This window comes from Macaca thibetana, chromosome 6 (genome assembly GCF_024542745.1).
Source record: "Macaca thibetana thibetana isolate TM-01 chromosome 6, ASM2454274v1, whole genome shotgun sequence".
Classification (NCBI taxonomy): Eukaryota; Metazoa; Chordata; class Mammalia; order Primates; family Cercopithecidae; genus Macaca; species Macaca thibetana.
Window position 1 is genome coordinate 58784790 of NC_065583.1, and position 19466 is coordinate 58804255.

General features: G+C 40.6%; 1 protein-coding gene across 1 annotated transcript in view; it reads right to left on the bottom strand.

Annotated features, from left to right (window-relative positions):
• The window catches only part of SNX2 (sorting nexin 2), a 488692-nt gene that overhangs the window by 42429 nt on the left and 426797 nt on the right, over window positions 1–19466 (bottom strand). The window contains exon 2 of the mRNA XM_050795543.1: window positions 10716–10932. Coding sequence (XP_050651500.1) covers window positions 10716–10823 — 108 coding nt within the window. The 5' untranslated portion in view covers window positions 10824–10932. The remainder of the gene's footprint in view (window positions 1–10715; window positions 10933–19466) is intronic.

Genomic DNA, 19466 nt, shown 5'->3' on the forward strand with positions numbered 1-19466 from the left:
CAGAGCCCAAGAGCAGACTGCACAATGGGAATGATGTGGGCAGTGGGCAACTCAAGTAGAGGCTACCGGGGAGCAGTCCTATCACTATGGAGAGACTATGAGGAATCTACTTCCTTCGAGTGTCCAACAATCAGTAGCTTGGAGTGCCCTGCTCAACTGCCAGGGAGCTGTCACTCTTTTTCTTTCTTTTTTTTTTTTGAGACAGTCTTGCTCCGTCCCCCAGGCTGGTGTGCAGTCATGCAATCTTGGCTCACTGCAACCTCTGCCTCTCAGGTTCAAGCAATTCTCCTACCTCAGCCTCCCAAATAGCTGGAACTACAGGCGCGCACCACCATGCCTAGTTAATTTTTGTATTTTTTGTAGAGACGGGGTTTCACCATGTTGGCTAGGCTGATCTCAAACTCCTGACCTCAAGTGATCCACCTGCTTTGACCTCCCAAAGTGCTAGGATTACAGGCGTGAGCCACCACACCCAGCCAAGGGAGCTGTCACTCTTTAAAGGTTGTAAAAACCTACTTATCTTTGTTCTGCCTCTCCATGCCTCTTCAGGTTCCTACTGAATAGGAAAAGAGCTGCTTTCTAATGGATGGAAAGGAATATGGAGAGTGACTGCCTAATGAGAAAGTGATGGTGGAAAAGAATACTGATGGCTTCTCTGCCTGTGGCACAGGTTCTGCATGATCAGAACTACAGTTGTCCAAGATATACAACTGAGTAGACATCTGTATTCTTAATAAATGAATATTCCTTTATTCCCCCACACCATCACCTGGTAGTAGCAGGATAAAAAAATTTAAGATTTTTTTGCTAGTATCTCTTCAATTAAAAAGTGGCACTTTGGATTCCAAACAAGATCAACAAGGACCACTAAAGCTTCCCTCCCCCACAGACTGACACTAAAAATTCTGGATAGAATACAAAAAGCAACAATATAAAAGTAAAAAAATAGCAGGCAGACTAAGGAGGGAGCCAACATGCAAAAAATAGCCCATCCTTACAAGGATCCGTTTTGCCATTTTCTCCTGTATTCTGTCTTGACTTTTCCTGAGGATGGCGCCAACTGCAAAACTATGCTATTGGTGTGGGCAGCAATGACTTACAAGCATAAAGGAGGGAAGGTAAATGAACTATGTGGTTGTAAAGCTTAGCATTTTACATGAAGTATACTACTAACTCAGGTATGTATATTTTAAGCTGCAGGGCGACCACCAAAATATATATTTAAATATAATGATATTAAACAAATATCCAGTAGATAAAATGAAATAATAATAAACATAAAGTAATACACAAGAAAAGAGAAAAGGAAAAAACTGAGGAGAAAAACAGTAAGCAAATAAAACAGTAGATCTAATCTAGCCACATCAATAATTAAATAAATAGCCTAAACATACCCATTAGGTACACAGATGGCTAGACTGGATATAAAAATAACTACACATATGTTGCCTAAAAAAAACCTGCTTTAAAGACATATTAAATAAGTTAAAAGTAAAACAATAAAAAAGATATGTCATGCAGACGATCTACAAGAAAGCTGTTGTGCTAAACATCAGAGTGTGTAAACTTCAGAATAAGAAATATTATCATCAACAAAAAGGGACATTATATGATAAAAGGGTCAATTTACCAAGAAGACAAAACAATCCTAAGCATCTATGTAACAAAAGAGCTTCAAAATACATAAAGGAAAAACTAAGTGAACTAAAACAAGAAATAAAAATTAAAAATATACAATTACACTTGGAGACTTCGACACTCTTCTCTCAGTAATTGATAAAACAAGTAAATAGGTAACAGGGAAAGACAGAAAAGTATCAACCAACTTGACCTAACATTTATAGGACACTCCACCCAACAAAACAGACTACATACTCTTTTCAAAAGTACAGACAGAACATTTATCATAATAGAACATGTTCTGGGGCCATAAAGCAAACTTTAACAACTTAAAAAAATGAAAAGCATAAAACATTCTCTTACCATCACTAAATGAAACCAGAAATCAGTAATAGCTATCTGGAAAATCCTCACATTTTGGAAATTAAATAATATACTTCTAAATAACTCACAGGTCAAATAAGAGGTCACAAGGGAAACTAGAAATTATTTTTAAACTGAATGAAAGCAAAAACACAGTATCAAAATTTGTGGAATGTAGCCAAAGTTGTGCTTAGAGGGAAATACATAGCTAAACAGCAAGAGTAGGGAAAAAAGTCTCAAGACAATGATCCAAACTTCTACTTTAATAAGAAACTAAAAAACCAGGCTCGGTGCAGTGGCTCACACTTATAATTCCAGCATTTTAGGAGGCCAAGATAAGTGGCTCACTTGGGGCCAGAAGTTTGAGAGCAGCCTGGGCAACATAGCATGACGCTCCGTCTCTACAAAAAAAAAAAAAAATTAATAAAAAAAATTAGAAGAGCAAATTAAAACACAAAGCAAGCAGAAGAAAGAAAACAAAGAACAGAAATCAATGAAATTCACAACAGAAACAATAGGGGGAAAAAATCAATGAAAGCAACAGTTAATTGTTTGAAAAGATCCTAAGAGGATATCAAACCTCTACCAAATCAAAATACATAAATAAACAGACAGAAGATGTAAATTACCAGTATCATCAATAAAAAGAATAGTTTATCCTCCACAAACTCCACAAACATGGTAATAGGATAAGTACTATGACAAACAGTATGCCCATAAATTTCATACTGAGACTGAATGGATAAATTCCCTAAAAGATACATACTTCCAAAGTTTACCATGAAGTAGTCCTGTATTTTAAAAATTGAATTTGTCATTAAAAGCCTTCTCACAGGCCGGGTACAGTGGCTCACACCTGTAATCCCTTCCCACAGGCGCGGTGGCTCACACCTGTAATCCCAGCACAGGCCGAGGCAGGTGGATCACGAGGTCAGGAGATCGAGACCATCCTGGCTAACATGGTGATACCCTGTCTCTACTAAAAATACAAAAAATTAGCCGGGCGTGGTGGCGGGCACCTGTGGTCCCAGCTACTCAGGAGGCTGAGGCAGGAGAATGGTGTGAACCCGGGAGGCAGAGCTTGCAGTGAGCCGAGATGGCACCACTGCACTCCAGCCTGGGAGACAGAGCAAGACTGTCTCAAAAAAGAAAAAAAAAAAAAGGCTTCCAACACACAAAACTACAATTCAGATGACTTCATTAGTAAAGTCTATCAACATTTAGGGAAGATGTTAAGACTAATTCCATACAACCTCTTCAAGAATATGGAATAAGAAGAAACACTCGCCCAATCACTTAATGAAGATAGCATTTCTGATATGAAAACCAAAGACATATGAAAAAGAAAACACAAATATCTGTCATGAACATAGACATAAAAGCCTATACAAAATCTAGCAAATTGCATCCAGCAATATATAAAAAGGATAAATACATTATGATTGTGTGGGGTTTATCTCAGGAATGCAATGCTGATTCAACCTTTTTGAATCAGTTTGAAAATCATTCTAAGGGTGGGGCTTAAAAAAAAAGAAAAAAATCAATATAATCTACCTTATGAATAAACTAAAGAAGAAAACTATATGATTATCATAATGCAGAAAAAGCATTTGTCAAAATTAACATCCATTCATGGATAAAAACTCTCAGAAAACTAGAAACAGAAGAGAACCTTTCATTTGATTAAGCTCATAAAAAAAAAAAAAAAAACCTTACAGATAACATCTTATATCCTGAGATCATGAGAAAGGAAAGAATATACACTATCACCACTTTTATTCAATATTACACTGGTGGTCCTACCCAGCCATTAGGACAAGAGAAAAAAAAAATGGTATAAAGACTGAGAGAAGGAAATAAAACTCCAATCACAAACAATATGATTATCTACATAGAAAATCATCGGACTCTACAAAAACATACTAAACCTAGTAAGTGTTTAGAACAGTTGCTATCATAAAGGGTCAACATGCAACCAAAGGGGAAATACAGAAAGAAACAAAAGCACTAAAAACTATGAAATACTCACGTACAGATCTAGCACATAACACAATATATGCTAGATCCGTGTGCTAAAAGCTACAAACATCAGTGAAAGAAAATCAAGTAAGATCTAACTAAATAAATAGAGGGATTATGCTTTTAGCTTGAAGGCTCAATATTGTTAATGGGTTAATTCTCCTGAAACTAATTTATTAATTCAACACAATCCCAATTAAAATCTCAGCAGGATTTTTCAGTAGAAATCGACAAGTTGATTCTAAAATTATAAGAAAAAGCAAAAGAACTAAAATAGCCAAGGCAAGTTTTAAAATAACAAAGTCAGAGGAGTCATTCGACTTGATTTCAAGATTCAGATTAAGTAATCATAACAGTGTAGACTGGGAAAGGATTCTCAATAGATGAATGAAACAATACAGAAATAGGTCAACCCACACATACATGGTCTGTTCATTTCTGAAAAAGACAGCCCAATAAAGAAAGGCTAGACTTTCAACAAATGGTGCTGGAATAATTAAATATCTGTATTTTAAAAAAAGAATGTCAACCCATATCTTACACAAAAATTAACTCAACATGAATCCTAAATGTACAATGTAAAATTATAAAACATTTAGAAGAAACTAAAAGCAAAACCTTTGTGACCGTGGGTTAAAGTTAGCAAAGGATTTCATATATGTGACATCTAAAATACTATCAATAAAAAAAGAAAAGACAGCTTTCCTTTACCAAAATGTTAAACATCTGCTCTGACAAAGATACTGTTAATCGAACAGAAACACACGTCACCAGGCAGGCATGGTGGCTCACGCCTGTAATCCCAGCAGTCTGGGAGGCCAAGATGGGTGGATCACGAGGTCAAGAGATCGAGACAATCCTGGCTAACACGGTGAAACCTTATCTCTCCTAAAAACACACAAAAAATTAGCTGGACACGGTAGCGCGTGCTTGTAGTCTCAGCTACTTGGGAGGTTGAGGCAGGAGAATCGCTTGAACTGGGGAGGCGGAGGTTGCAGTGAGCTGAGATCACACCACTGCACTCCAACCTAGCGACAGAGCGAGACTCCATCTCAACAAAAACAAAAAATAAAAACAAAAAAACAAAAAACACAAGTCACCGACTGCAGAAAAAAAAAAATCAGAACATAAATAATTCTCAAAATTCAGTATTTTAAACGAGCAAAACAGGTCAGGTGCAGTGGCTCATGCCCGTAATCCCAACACTTTGGGAGGCCGAGGCAGGTAGATCACTTGAGGTCAGGAGTTCAAGACCAGCCTAGCCAACATGGCAAAATCCCACCTCTACTAAAAATACAAAAATTAGCTGGGCATGGTGGTGGGCGCCTGTAATCCCAGCTACTAGGGAGGCTGAGGAAGGCAAATCTCTTGAACCCAGGAGGCAGAGGTTGCAGTGAGCACAGATTGTATCAACTGCACTCTAGCCTGGGCAACAGAGTGAGACTCCATCTCAAATAAAATAAAATAAAATAGGCCAGGTATGGAATAGGCCGGGCGCGGTGGCTCACACCTGTAATCCCAGCACTTTGGGAGGCTGAGGCGGGCGGACTGCCTGAGGTTAGGAGTTCGAGACCCACCTGGATAACATGGTGTAACCCTGTTTCTACTAAAAATACAAAAATTAGCTGGGCGTGGGGCCTGTAATACCAGCTATTCAGGGGGCTGAGGCAGTAGAATCTCTTGAACCCAGGAGGTAGAGGTTGCAGTGAACCAAGATCACACCACGGCACTCCAAGCCTGGGCGACAGAGCAAGACTCTGTCTCAAATAAAATTAAAATAAAATAATAAGCAAAAGATGTAAAAGAACACATAACCAAAAAAGATAATATTCAGATGTTATGTACATAAAAAGATACTCAGCAACATTAGTCATTAGGGAATATATATTAAAGGCATGAGGTAACACTAAACACTTCTTAGAATGGCTAAAAGTCAGTGGTGTGTTGGCAAATGTTTAGCAATCAGATCTGCAGAGGAGAAGATCCAGATTTTTAGCTTTTGCTGATTTCTGTGGTAGAGTTAGGAAGACGTACTTTCCACCATACAGACATAATTAATCTCAAGAGCATAGGTAATAGGGAAATATAGTAAAGTAATTAGTGAGGAGTTTTGCATATTTATTATTTTTACATATTTATAACATTAATAAAAATTTTATACATTTATAAACTTTACATATGTATATATTTAATTTTAAATTCATTGTATTTAACTCGTAATAATGGCGGTGTATTAACTAGTTCATAAAATTCCTAAAAATGTAACATGCAGTTCTTGTTAGCAAGACCAGCCTTAAGCTCACCATTGCCTAAAACTAAAACTGCTAATAACAAGTGCTGACAAGGATATGGAAAAGCTGTCATTCTCAGTCATTATTGATGCAATGAAAAATGGTACAGCCACTTTCGAAAATAGTTTGGCAGTTTATTTAAAGTTAAGCTTATATTTACCACACAACCTAGCCACCTTACTTTGTATGTACGCTGCAAAACTGAAAACTCATGCTCACACAAAAGCCTGTAAGTACACGTTTATATTGCTTTATTCATAAATACCCCAAACTGGAAACAACTGAAATGTCCTTCGGCTGATCAACAGACAAACTGTCATTAACAACTGATACACAGAACAAAAATGACTCTCAAATGCTTTATGTTAAGTTAAAGAAAGTCAAACTCTAAAAGTTTCATAATGTATGATTCCACCTATATGACATTCTAGAAAAGACAAAACTTTAGGCAGAAAACAGATCAGTGGTTGCCAGAGGCTGGAAAGAGGCTAAGAAAATCTCTTCAAGAAAAGTTGAGCATCCTCTCTCAAGCAACTTCATAGAATAACATATTTTTATAGGATCTAAAAATAATTCATTCAAAACTTCTTAAATTTAAAGGTTTCAAGACAAAGTGGTCAACTAGAATCATGCTTCTTCACAAATCTCTTTCTAGTAATTTTCCATGCTTAATGCATTTAAATACCTGTTCGCAAATTTTTCCCTCTGAAACATAGATAATTCATAATGAAATTTTCAAAAAATTCATACATTTAAAGTTGGAGGCCCAAGGATTAGAAAACAAATTAAGAAAACAAGGCCGGGGACGGTGGCTCAGGCCTGTAATCCCAGCACTTTGGGAGGCCGAGGTGGACACATCACGAGGTCAGGAGTTCAAGACCTGCTTGGTCAACATGGTGAAACCTCGTCTCTACTAAAAATACAAAATTTAGCCAGGTGTGGTGGTGTGCACCTGTAATCCCAGCTACTTGGAAGGCTGAAGCAGAGGATGCAGTGAGCCGAGATTGCGCCACTGCACTCCAGCCTGGGACACAGCAAGACTCCGTCTCAAAAAAAAAAAAGAAAAGAAAAGAAAACAAGTTATATACACTTTTACTACCTGTTGTGTTAGAACAGCAGATATTAAACTTGTTCTCAGTTCCTCTTTATCAAAAGTGTCTCTTGTCTTAATCTACTTTCTCTTGATAATTCTCAACCACTTTTAGGGCCTCAAAGATCATCTCCACGCAATCAAGTCACTCCAGTCTTCTATACTGTTTCTGTACCTTGTGCATATTTTAATTACACATATATCACCTGTTTCTGTACCTTGTGCAGATATTTAATTACACATATATCACCTGTTTCTGTACCTTGTGCAGATATTTAATTACACATATATCACCTGGTATGGCAGGTATTTATTCACATGGTTGTATTATACTGACTTCTGTTGGTTCATACACTCCACTAGAGGAGGGCTAGATTTCCACAAAGATCCCGGTTTAGTGTTTTCAATAAATTTAAGATAGACTCCCAAAGCTACATCTCTAGCCCATCCAGCATCCCTAGCTGCCTAATGCTATCTTCACTGATATAACATATCCTTAAGTGAAATAAACTTATTATTCCCTCCCCTAAGAATCATCTGAAGGGAGGCATTATAAGTATTCTGAATATTATCTTTTAATCTGTTATTACATCAGTTCTCTTTTCTCCTTTATTATTTGCACTTTCGTTCTTTAGGCCTTTAACCTCAGACTGTTTAAAGTGCCTCCAACTCAGAACAACACAAACTGGGGCCTGTCAGGGGAGGATGGGAGAGCATTAGGGAAAAGACCTAATGCATGCTGGGCTTAATACCTAGGTGATGGGTTGATAGGAGCAGCAAACCACCATGGCACACATTTACCTATTAAGAAACCTGCAAATCCTACACAAGTACCCCAGAACTTGAAAAAATAAAATAATTTTTTTAAAAAAGTGCCTCCAACTCATCCCATTTTGGGAAACCAGTCTGGCAACTCTTCAAATGATTAAACTTATTTAAAAGTTTAAAAAGTTGATCTTATAGAAGTAGAAAGTAAGTGATTAGTAGAGTCTGGGAAGGGGCCAATAGTCAAAAATGGGTTAACATACAAAATTACAGCCAAATAGGAGGAATAAATTCTAGTGTTCTAGAACTGATGATCTATATCAGAATTACCCAGGGCCTTGCAACTCAATGTTGTCTATGGACCAGAGGCACTGATATCAGGAAAGCTTATTAAAAATGCCGAATATCGGGCTCTACTCAGTCCTACAGAATCAGAATTTGCACTTCAACAAGATCCCTATTTATAAAGTTGCAAAACACGGATCTGGAACACTTTATTAAACATGCTGTTTCCAGTGAGGCACAGCCATCTGCATTTTAAAGATGAATACTGTGGATACTCCGCCACACCACAGTTTGAGAAGCACTGTTTAAAAGAAAAGTGAAGCACTGAAAGAACGTTCCTTTAAAGCAGTTTTGGTATACTAGGAAATACTGCTATATATTCTTTCCAAATTTGAAAAGAAAAAAAAAAATCTGACTTTACAAATCTCATAGCCACACCACCTTCTGAAAATCAGTAACCTAAATGAGTATATTAAATAAGGGGCTGAGATGAACAATCAAAAACAAATGTGTTTACAACTTTCACGTGCGTTAACCAAGATAAATTATTCATAAACAAACTTTGCAGACTTACGGAAGAAAGGATATAACGCTCTGGTTTTTAAAAAGTTCCATTCACATGGGAAATACAGATTATAGTTCTTTTTACTCAACTCTAAAAGACCCCCAACAGAATGCTTAGCCTTCACAGTATTCTAGTTCACACTAGGGTCAATCAAGTTTGTTCTGATTCTCGCTGGTAGAAAAACTGTATCCTCCAAAAGGAATACAGGTCTTAGGATCCTGCAGACACTTTCAACACATGTACATGTTAAAGTAGCTGTATAGTAAGTATAAAGGGCTAAAAGGATACTAATCCCCAAAAATATATTCTGCAAAGTAATTTTTATTAATTTTAGGAGGTGCTGGTTTTAACTTAGGTAAACATTTACTATTAGGCTTGTGCAAAAGTAATTGCGGCTTTTGGCTATTAAAAGGGATGGCAAAAAACGCAATTACTTTGTCCCAACCTAATAAATACACATGTTCAAAATTTTGTAAGAGACACAAAGATGATCAGGAAACTAACACTAGCTGCAGGAAGCCTATAACCTGAGGGGACGTGGGGTTTGGCTGGGACACTGCACATGCAATTAGCAGAATGTGATCAGTGCTGAAAACGGTTTCCGGGTTTCCAATTTCAGGTAACTGAATTTCAGATAATGGATATTTTACAGTAATTTCCAATTGATTGGGTGCAGAGTTGAACAAGCCAAGAAAGCTTATTAAAAGTACTTCATAAGCAAGTACAGCCCACGGTAAACAATCCTCTGGGAAATTTCGTACATTTTAATTCACATACACACACTTAAAATTAGGCTGTGAAGTGTGGGTGCTCTCATCAAACGCAAAGCAATTCAAATGTGAACTGGATATAGGAGGGCCCAATACAGTTAAGTTTACAGAGGGTGTTTCCTTTGACAAAAACAGGAACACACAGCTTCAGAGATCGCTGATCAAGCGAGAAAAGAGGAAAAAGGAGTGGACATCTGTTTCTATTTCTCCCTAGGTAACTTAGAAAAAAAAAAACCACACACACACACACACACACACACACACACAACAGCAGTTTCCTGGACTAATCCTGCCTTCAGTTTTACATTTTATAAACACTATGACCTTTTAAAAGTCTAGGAACTAAAGACAAACAAAAACAGGCAAACGCATTTACCTAATTAACAGTCCAAATCGAAAGCAGCTCCCTCAAGAGGAACCTCAGTCCGTGAAGAGCCATTCCTGGGAAAGGGCACCCATTCATTTCCCACAGACCCTCAGCCCCTCAGCGCTCACTTCACTGCACTCCCCTGGCAGCGGCACACCCTTCCTCGGGAAAGGAAAAGCGAGCACCTCTCCAAAAGGGCTACTGAAGCCCCCGGAGAGCTCGGTGGAGGTTTACTGGGATGCAGAGCAAGCCTTTTCCTGGCTTGAAGAGGAGGAGGTGCAAGTGACACCGAGGAAGGCCAGCTGAGCTGGGAAAGGGCCGCTGCCATTCTCAGTTCGGTCCCGGCCCCTCAGAGGATTAGGTCGGCACCCCCGGGTCGCAGGCTGCTCTCCTGAGGAGGCCTTGCGCTCAGCCCAAGACACAGACCTCTGACGGGCACCGGAGGTGGGGCTCGCGTCACAGGTGTCACCCCTAGACGGTCCTTGCAAACCCGGGGGGTGGGGAGGGAAAAGTCAGGGCAGGGGAAAGGTGAGACGAGCGACAGCGACGCAGCGCAGCACCCACAGCGACGCGCTCTCACCTCTAGGGTGGAGACAGTGCTGGTGAACAGGTCCTCTCCGTCCTCCAGATCCTCAAAGTCGGTGGGCTTCCCGTCCCCCAGCGGAGGAGGTTCCCTCTCGGCCGCCATCTTCGCTCTCCCGGACTACTGCGCGAGCTGGGCCTCGCGGACCCGTCACGTGAGCACGCACGGCTGGGCCCGCGCCGACCCGCCAGCTGCCCCGCCCCCGGCCGGCCCCTCAAGGCCCCGCCCAGCCGCGCTCGGCCCCGCCCCCGGCCTCTTGACAGCGCCCACCCGGAGCGCGAGGCTCTCGCCCCGCCCCTTTGTCCCGCCTCCTCTCAGCAAGTCCGGGACGTAGCCCTCTTTTCGCCGCCGACTTGCTGACCCGACTTATGTGACAGAATCTTGGACTTTATTACCACAGCACCTTCTTGGCGGGACTAGGCTAAATGACTTCTGTTGGCACTACCAGTTTTTAAATCTTCTGTAGAAAGTGGTAGAGCCTGGGGACCAGTCTCTAGGCTTGGATTGCACACAGGCTGAGGGCGAGATGGAGTATTGGTGGGCGAGAGACACATACTGTCTCTCAGATCTGTCTAGAACTGTCCAATAGAACTTTCTGACATGATGGAAATGTTCCCTATCTGTGCTGTCCAATACAGTAGCTACTGGCCACCTGTGACCCCTGAACACTTGAAATGTGGCCGGTGTGTGGAACTGAGTTTTAAAATTCTATTTAATTTTAATTAATTTAAATATAATTAGCCACATGTGGCCAGTGGTTACCTATTTAGTGATTGCAGCTCTAGATAATGAAAGGGCCCTGAATAATTTATCGTCTGCTATTCACTCCAATTTTATCATGAGCCACATAATTTTTTTCACAATAAGTCAAAAGGTCGGCCGGGCGCGGTGGCTCAAGCCTGTAATCCCAGCACTTTGGGAGGCCGAGGCGGGTGGATCACGAGGTCAGGAGATCGAGACTATCCTGGCTAACATGGTGAAACCCCGTCTCTACTAAAAATACAAAAAACTAGCCGGGCGTGGTGGCGGGCGCCTGTAGTCTCAGCTACTTGGGAGGCTGAGGCGGGAGAATGGCGTGAACCCGGGAGGCGGAGCTTGCAGTGAGCCGAGATCACGCCACTGCACTCCAGCCTGGGAGACACAGCGAGACTCCGTCTCAAAAAAAAAAAAAAAAAAAAAAAAAAAAGTCTAGAAAAATGATAGGAAAATCAATGGATGATTCTTAAGAGCACATAGTCACATTCCCTGTCCTGCACTCCACCACCTTATGGAAAGTCTGGAGTCTGTCATGGGTCAGAAACGTCAACCTCTTAATGAAAGCTCCCAGCCTGACTTGAGGTGATTATTATACACATCCTTAAGTTTTATGTGTGCCTCTATTTATTGCTTACTGCTTTCTGTCTTACGCTATGGTCATATATATTCCCAGCTTATCTTTTTTAGTGGACATCTGCAATAGGTGAAATATAGGTCCTGATGCTTGTTACAGAGACCCACATTAAAAGTGGTTTGAAAAATGAACAAGTTTAATTGTCCCTCATGTAGGACTAGGGCTGGTGTGAAGGTTCTATGAGATCATTCAGGGATATGGGCCCCTTCCGTTGTTCTGCCCTCCCTAGGATGTAGTCTCTTCCTCAAGGTTCAAGTCAGCTCACCACCACAGTTACACGACATTCCAGCCAACAGAAAAAGAGTGAAAGGAAAACAATAATGTCACCTTCCTTTTAAGGGCACAGTTCAGAAGTTGCACACACCACTTTTGTCCACATTCCTTTGACCAGCTCGTTAGCTACATGGCCATCTCTAGCTACAGGAAACATTAGGAAGTGCAGTTGTTATTTCTCCCCCCAAAATTTAGGGGTTCACTTACCCTAGAAGAAAGTAGGGAATTAGTGATCTCTGCTAGTGCATTCATGGTTTTCATGGTAGCATACCTGAACTTTCTTCTCAGCTGTGAGTTTTCTCCACCTCAGGGAGGGAATACATCACCTAGGCTTAAATCAAACACAGCATTGGCTCTTTAGTCTCAGTTATTTGTGGGGGATCAGAATCAGGTGCCTTTTCCCTAAACTCTCAGAAGCTTTGATTATCTTTCTTTCCCTAGTCAGTCTAAACTCTATGAGCCAGAACTGCAATAATTGTCTTGCTGTTTTTCTCAGCTCATCTTCCTTGGTTCCTTGCTTTTCTGTTTCACCTTCTCTGAAATCCCAAATTCAGCCATCAATTTCTCTAATCTTATATCCAGATTGCTAAAGTATTTAGCATAATAAATCCCAACCTCAGATTGAAGATCATATAAGTCCGTTATTTCCAGTCCCTACTTCTACACTACCTAAATACCATTAGTTGTTTCATTTCCAATTCCTTCAACTATTCTTCTCAGCATAGGTGCTAAAAACTCATTTTCTCCTCAAGTATCCCACCATCTTTTTCTCTTCATATTCATCAAATGATTTAGCCTCCTCATTCAATGACAAAATAAAATCCACTGCGTGAATCACTTCACCTTCAAGTATGATTGAAATTCTCTTCTCTTTATGCTCCCACCAGTTGTTGTGTATATTGTAACACCTACCATGTTGTACTGTGGTTACAGACACTGTTCCATCACCCCTAATGGATGAGGGATCATTTATGTCAGGGAGCATTCATTATTTGAGGATGGATCCTGAGTAGCCAGCCCTGTATAAGTTATTTATTGCTATAAAACAAACTACATAAACACATAGCAGCTTGTAACCATAAATATTTATTTTCTCATGGTTTTTGTGGATCAAGAATCCTCACGGTTCAAGTCAACTCACCCAAATAATTACACTGCATTCCAGCCAGCAGAAAAGGAGTCAAAGGGAAACAATGATGTTACCTTCCTTTTAAGGGCACATTCCAGACGTTGCACACACCACTTTTGTCCACATCCCTTTGACCAGCTCATTAGTTACACAACTTAACTGGGTGCCCCTGCCTCAGGGTCTCTTAGAAGGCTGCAATCAAGGTATTGACCAGGTAGGCAGTCATCTCAAGACTCACTGGAGAGGACCTGCTTCCAAACTCACTAGCATAGCTGGTGGCAGGCCTCACGTTATTTCTGGCTATTGGCCTGAAACTTGAGTTCCTTGCCATGTAAGCCTCTTCGTAAGGCTTCCCACACAACATGTCTGCTTGCTGCTCCCAGAGCAAAGACTTTTGAGAAAGACACAAGGAGACAGTTCTAAGAGAGGGTAAGATGGAATTAATAAGAAAAGAAGCCAGAGTGTTTTTGTAACCTAATCTCATAAGTAACATCTCATCACTTTTGCTGTATTCTATTCATTGGAAGCCCACACTCAAAGGGAGGAGTAAAACAAGGGTGTGAATAACAGGAGGCAGGGTTTTGGGGGGACATTTTAAAAGTTGCCACAAGGTCCCATAGTGCTTTGCATTCATTAAGATAGATACCCTATTAACACCCTCAGTGAAAGAATGAATGAAATGAAGCTCAGAAGAGCGAGCTAAGTGGAAGATAAAGATTTGGTAGCTGGAGCTACTGTTACATGAGAAGGCCCAGATAGTCTGGGAAGCACAACCCTAAGTCTCTAGCCTGCTAGCCTTCATCATCAGATTTTAAATTTACTGAGCCTCCACAATTGCATAAACCGATTGCTTAAAATAAATCTCTCTCTATAAATATATACATCCTGTTGGTGCTACTTCTCTGGAGAACCCTAACTAATGCACTAGTATAAATTATTATCCTTTCAAGGAATATAAATGAAAAGAATGACAGAATAGGTCCATAACTTGTGGAAGACACAGGTTTATTTTTGTGTGTTTTATTTTAATGGGAAAGATTTGAACATGCTTATATTAATATATAAGGGAAAGAGGTCAAAAGGGAGCAAGAGGTTGAAAATGCAATATATGGAGAGATAATCAAAAGGATGAGATCTGAAACTCAGGAATGGGATAAAGGGCAAGTAGATAAATAAATTTGTCTTAAAAAGGAGAAAGGATTCTTCCTCTGAGAGTGGAGAGTTGGAGGTGAGAGTTTGTATTAGTCAGCCATTGTTACATAACTATCCATCCCAAAATGTAGTGGTTGAAAACAACCACTGCTTATTATTTCTCATGAGTCTGCAGATTAAGTAGGCAGTTCTACTGGACCAGATTTGGCAAATCTTGTCTTCAGGCTTGTTCATGCTCCGTGTCAGCTGATAGATTGGCTGAGACTGGCTGGACTAGGAAGGTCTTGGCTAGGACAATTCAGCTGTGCTCCATGTGCTCTCATCCTCCAGCAGGTTAGCTTGGGCTTCTGTTCAAGGTCCTAACTGAGCTCCAAACAGAACGCAGAAATACGCAAGCACTTCTTCAAGCCTCCACAAAAGGAAGTTACATGGGCAAGCACAGGATCAGAATGAGAAGGGACTACAATATTGTAGGGCAAAGGGTGTGGAAAAGGGAGGTCATTAACTGGGGCAATGAATGCAATCAGTGTAATTCAGTGGATGTATTTATAGACTTGTTTGTAAATATAGGGGCAAGAAATGGAAAAAGTCAATACCCAAAAGCAATATTTTTCGGGGGTAGGGGGAAAGTTAATTACTAAGAGAAAAGAAATTAGTGTCAGTATAGATGGTATAAGGAAGAGCATTTTCAGTAGATTGTGTGTAGAATTGGAGAGAACATTCACTAGGAACATATAAAGGATTGACAAGTAGTATTGAAAGCCCAAATGAGGTGGAGACAATATGATAGAAATAATCTCTACATTTATGAGATTTTCTCCAGTAGCCTAGCAATGTTGGTGTAGGACTGGAGGTGGATAGTTGGATTGATTCAATGTTAGGCATTTTAAGGATGATCTTGGTGGAGAACAAGGGAACTAAGGATTTTAAAGCCTCTCAGTAGGAGTGAGCAGAAATGTGTGGTTTCCAATGACAAGGAGAGATAGCAGGTGTCATATATTTCAAAGAAGGAGGATTTTTTTTTCAAGACTATTGATGGATTAGCCAGGTGTAGTAGCACGCACCTCTAGTTCCAGCTACTTGGGAGGCTAAGGCAGGAGGATCCTTTGAGCCCAGGAGATTGAGTCTGCAATGAGCTATGATTGTGCCACTGCACTTCAGTCTAGGCAAAACAGCAAGACTCCATCTCTTAAGAAAAAAAGTGACAGTATAAAAGTGGTATTTGGAATCCATCACAAGCTGTATTTAGGGGGTAGAGTGACCTATTACTCAAGGCAGGAGGGTTGAGGGAACTTTCTGTGAAAAATTAGAGAATATATAGAAAGTGAAGGGAGGGGCCTTATCTTTGAACATAGCTCCTGGTGAGTGAGGTTACATATAGGACAGCAGCCTTGAACAAATAAGAATTTATTATGATCTTCTTTGCAATGGTATGGGGAAAAATAATCATTTGATTGCTTAAATAAGTATGATTGGTTATCATTAAGTGAAAATATTTTAAGATTCTTACTGGAAAATAATGAAAGGCTTCACAATTGTTTGAAAGAAAGCAAAGGAAGGAAGGAAAGGTGAAAGGAAGGGAGGAAGAGAGGGCAGGAAGAAAAGAGGGCTGGATGAAGGGAGGAAGGGATGCAGAGAGGGAAGAAGGGAGATAGATGGCCAAGTATAAAGTGTGGGCCAACCCTTAATCAGTGACATTACTAAGAACTGTGAAATGGTTATACATTTGACCCTTCAACAGCATGGGTTTGAACTTTGTGGATCCACTTAATCTTGGATTTTCTTCTGCCTCTGCTACCCCGAGACAGCAAGACCAACTCCTCTTCTTCCTCCTCCTCCTCTACCTACCCAACAAGAAGATGATGAGGATGAAGAACTTTGTGAGAGTCTACTTGCACTTAATAAATAGTAAATATATTTTCTTTTATTTACAATTTTCTTAATAACATTTCCTTTTCTCTAGCTTACTTGATTGTAAGAATACAGCATATAATACATATAACATACAAAATTTGTGTTAATCACCTGTTATGTTATTGATAAAGTTTCTGGTCAGCAGGAGGCAATTAGTAGTTAAGTTTTTGGGAGTCACAACTTATATGCCAATTTTGTATTTTGGGGGAGGAAGGTCAGGGCTTCTAATCCCTGCACTGTCCAAGGGTCCATTGTATAGTGCGACTCCTATGTCTCAGTGCCTGAATGGCAGAAGAGTGCTGTAGACTAAAGCATCTTTTCATAATAACTGTTTCTTCTTCTTCTTCTTTTTAGTGCAATGGCACCATCTTGGCTCACTGCAACCTCCGCCTCCTGGGTTCAAGTGATTCTCCTGCCTCAGTCTCCCGAGTAGCTGGGGTTACAGGTGCCCACTACCACGCTCTGCTAATTTTTGTATTTTTAGTAGAGACGGGGTTTCACCATGTTAGCCAGGCTGGTCTTGGACTCCTGACCTCATGATCCACCTGCCTCGGCCTCCCAAAGTGCTGGGATTACAGGCATGACCCACTGCGCCCGGCTATAATAATATAATAACTGTTTCTTGTTTTGCATTTCCCCTTTTTTTTTTTTTTTTTTTTCTTTGAGAGGGAGTCTTGCTCTGTCGCCCAGGCTGGAGGGCTGGAGTGCAGTGGTGGCGGGATCTCAGCTCACTACAACCTCCACTTCCTGGGTTCAAGCCGATTCTCCTGTTTCAGCCTCCTGAGTAGCTGCGATTACAGGCACCCACCACCACACCCGGCTGATTTTTGTATTTTTAGTAGAGACAGGGTTTCCCCATGTTGGCCAGGCTGGCCTCGAACTCCTTATCTCAGGTGATCCACCCACCTCAGCCTCCCAAAGTGTTGGGATGACAGGCGTGAGCCACCGTGCCCGGCTGCATTTCTTGAACACCATAAAGGGGGACATGCACATCATAGGAACACTTCAACAAACAAGGAAACAAGAAAACCCTGATTCCCCCTCTGTTAAAAAAAAAAAAAAAACAAAAACAGAAAACTCATACTGTAAACTGCCGCTGTGCTTCTGTCACCCCAAAATTCCCTGGAAACAAAAACTCACCCTACATCTCTGAGCCTATGTTTTCCTGCTGCCCACCTGCTCCCCACTCCCCTGGCCAGAAGTGTCCAGTGGTGCACCACTACAGTCACCGCCAACTGTGCAGCAACACATGACCCACACTCAGAAGCGCTTCATGCTTAGCTTAATGCTCTGCTGTAACCGACTTGAAATTCTTAATAATTATGAACAAGGGGACCCACATTTTCATTTTGCACTGGGCGTTGCAAATTATGGAGCTGGTCCTCACTCCCATCTGCCAGTTATGACAGCACCAGAGGACACCAGGAATGTTGAGTGACTCATCACCCTAGGGCAGGGGAAGACTAGCTGGTGTTCCACTCACTGCTTTTCCAAGAGAATTTGATGGGGTGACTTTGGTCTTTGCCACCAATACCTCTCACTCTCTACTTCTGGGAGGAGCAGGAATGAATGTTATAGACATTTATATATTAATAATTTTTGTCCCATCACACATCCTTTTGAGGACAATAAGTCAAGTTCTGACATAAATTATGATATGTATGTGTATATGGTTAACTTTAGAAGGACTAGCACATGTAAAGAAAGGCTTAAAACAATTTTTCTGTCAACCAAAACATTAGCAACAAAATAAGGAAGAGAAGACTCAATATTTCCAAGAGATACATTTTAGAAGTACGGAATTCCAGGGACAGATTCATTTACTTGAGTGAGTTAAAATGAGAATGGAAACTATTAAACATTGAGAAAAGGCCTAAGGAAATAAGACACAGTGTTAGGGGCTAGGTAAAGAAACTGGAGCAAAACCAAAACAAAATGAAGCAAAACTAAAACATAGTTTACTGCAACCTCTTTTTTTCAATTCTAGTCATGAACCCTGTCTCCTACATCAGAGAGTTTCTTGTTCCAGTGAAAGATTATATCTTTCTGTCCTTCGTCACCCTTGACATGGTACCTTATACACTGTAGTCCTCAATCAATATTTGTTGTTTGATTGAAAATAGTAAATCTCAAAGAGAAACAGAGTCCATTCTTTTAAATCAAAGGAAGTAAACCGTTAGCCTGTAGGCTTGACACAGATAGGTTTTATTTGGTCTGCACTTTTTTTTATATTTTATTCAACTGGCAATATTTAAGAATCAAGAAATCTCACATAAAAATTTAGATTTCTGGCTTCTCTTTAAATCTGGCTGCATGTAACCCATATCTCTGTGAGCATATGCTCTCCAGTATTCCATGGCCCCCAGTTCACCCTGTGTCCATCCAATGTGAATGCATTTTCCTCTCCTGTGGCAAAGACTGGGTTGATTCCCCAAATCCATTCCTACCCCATTCTTATTTCACCCAGGTTTTGGCAGGCATCATGGCAACCCAGAACAAAGGGAACTTTTCCTCCTTTCTTACAGCCAGGGGTGGCCATGTGAATAAGTATGGCCTGTCTATTTAATGCAAACAGAGTTATACGTGTAACTTCTGGAAAATGTCTTTAAAAAAGGAAGGCTTGCCTTTCCCACACTTTCTCCTTCTGCAGGCTAGAATTCAAATGTAATTGCTAGAGCTCCAGCAGCTATCTTGGACCATAAAGTAAACCTGGTCCCGGTATAGCAACAAAGTAGGCAGGGCCTGAGTCCCCGGTTCTGAGAATCTGCTGCAGCAGCCCAGAGATGCCTGCCTTAGGCTATTACATGAGATAGAAACAAACTCCGATCTTCTTAAGCTATCGTTTGAGAACTTCTGTCACATGCAGCCAAATCTAATCCTAAATAATACA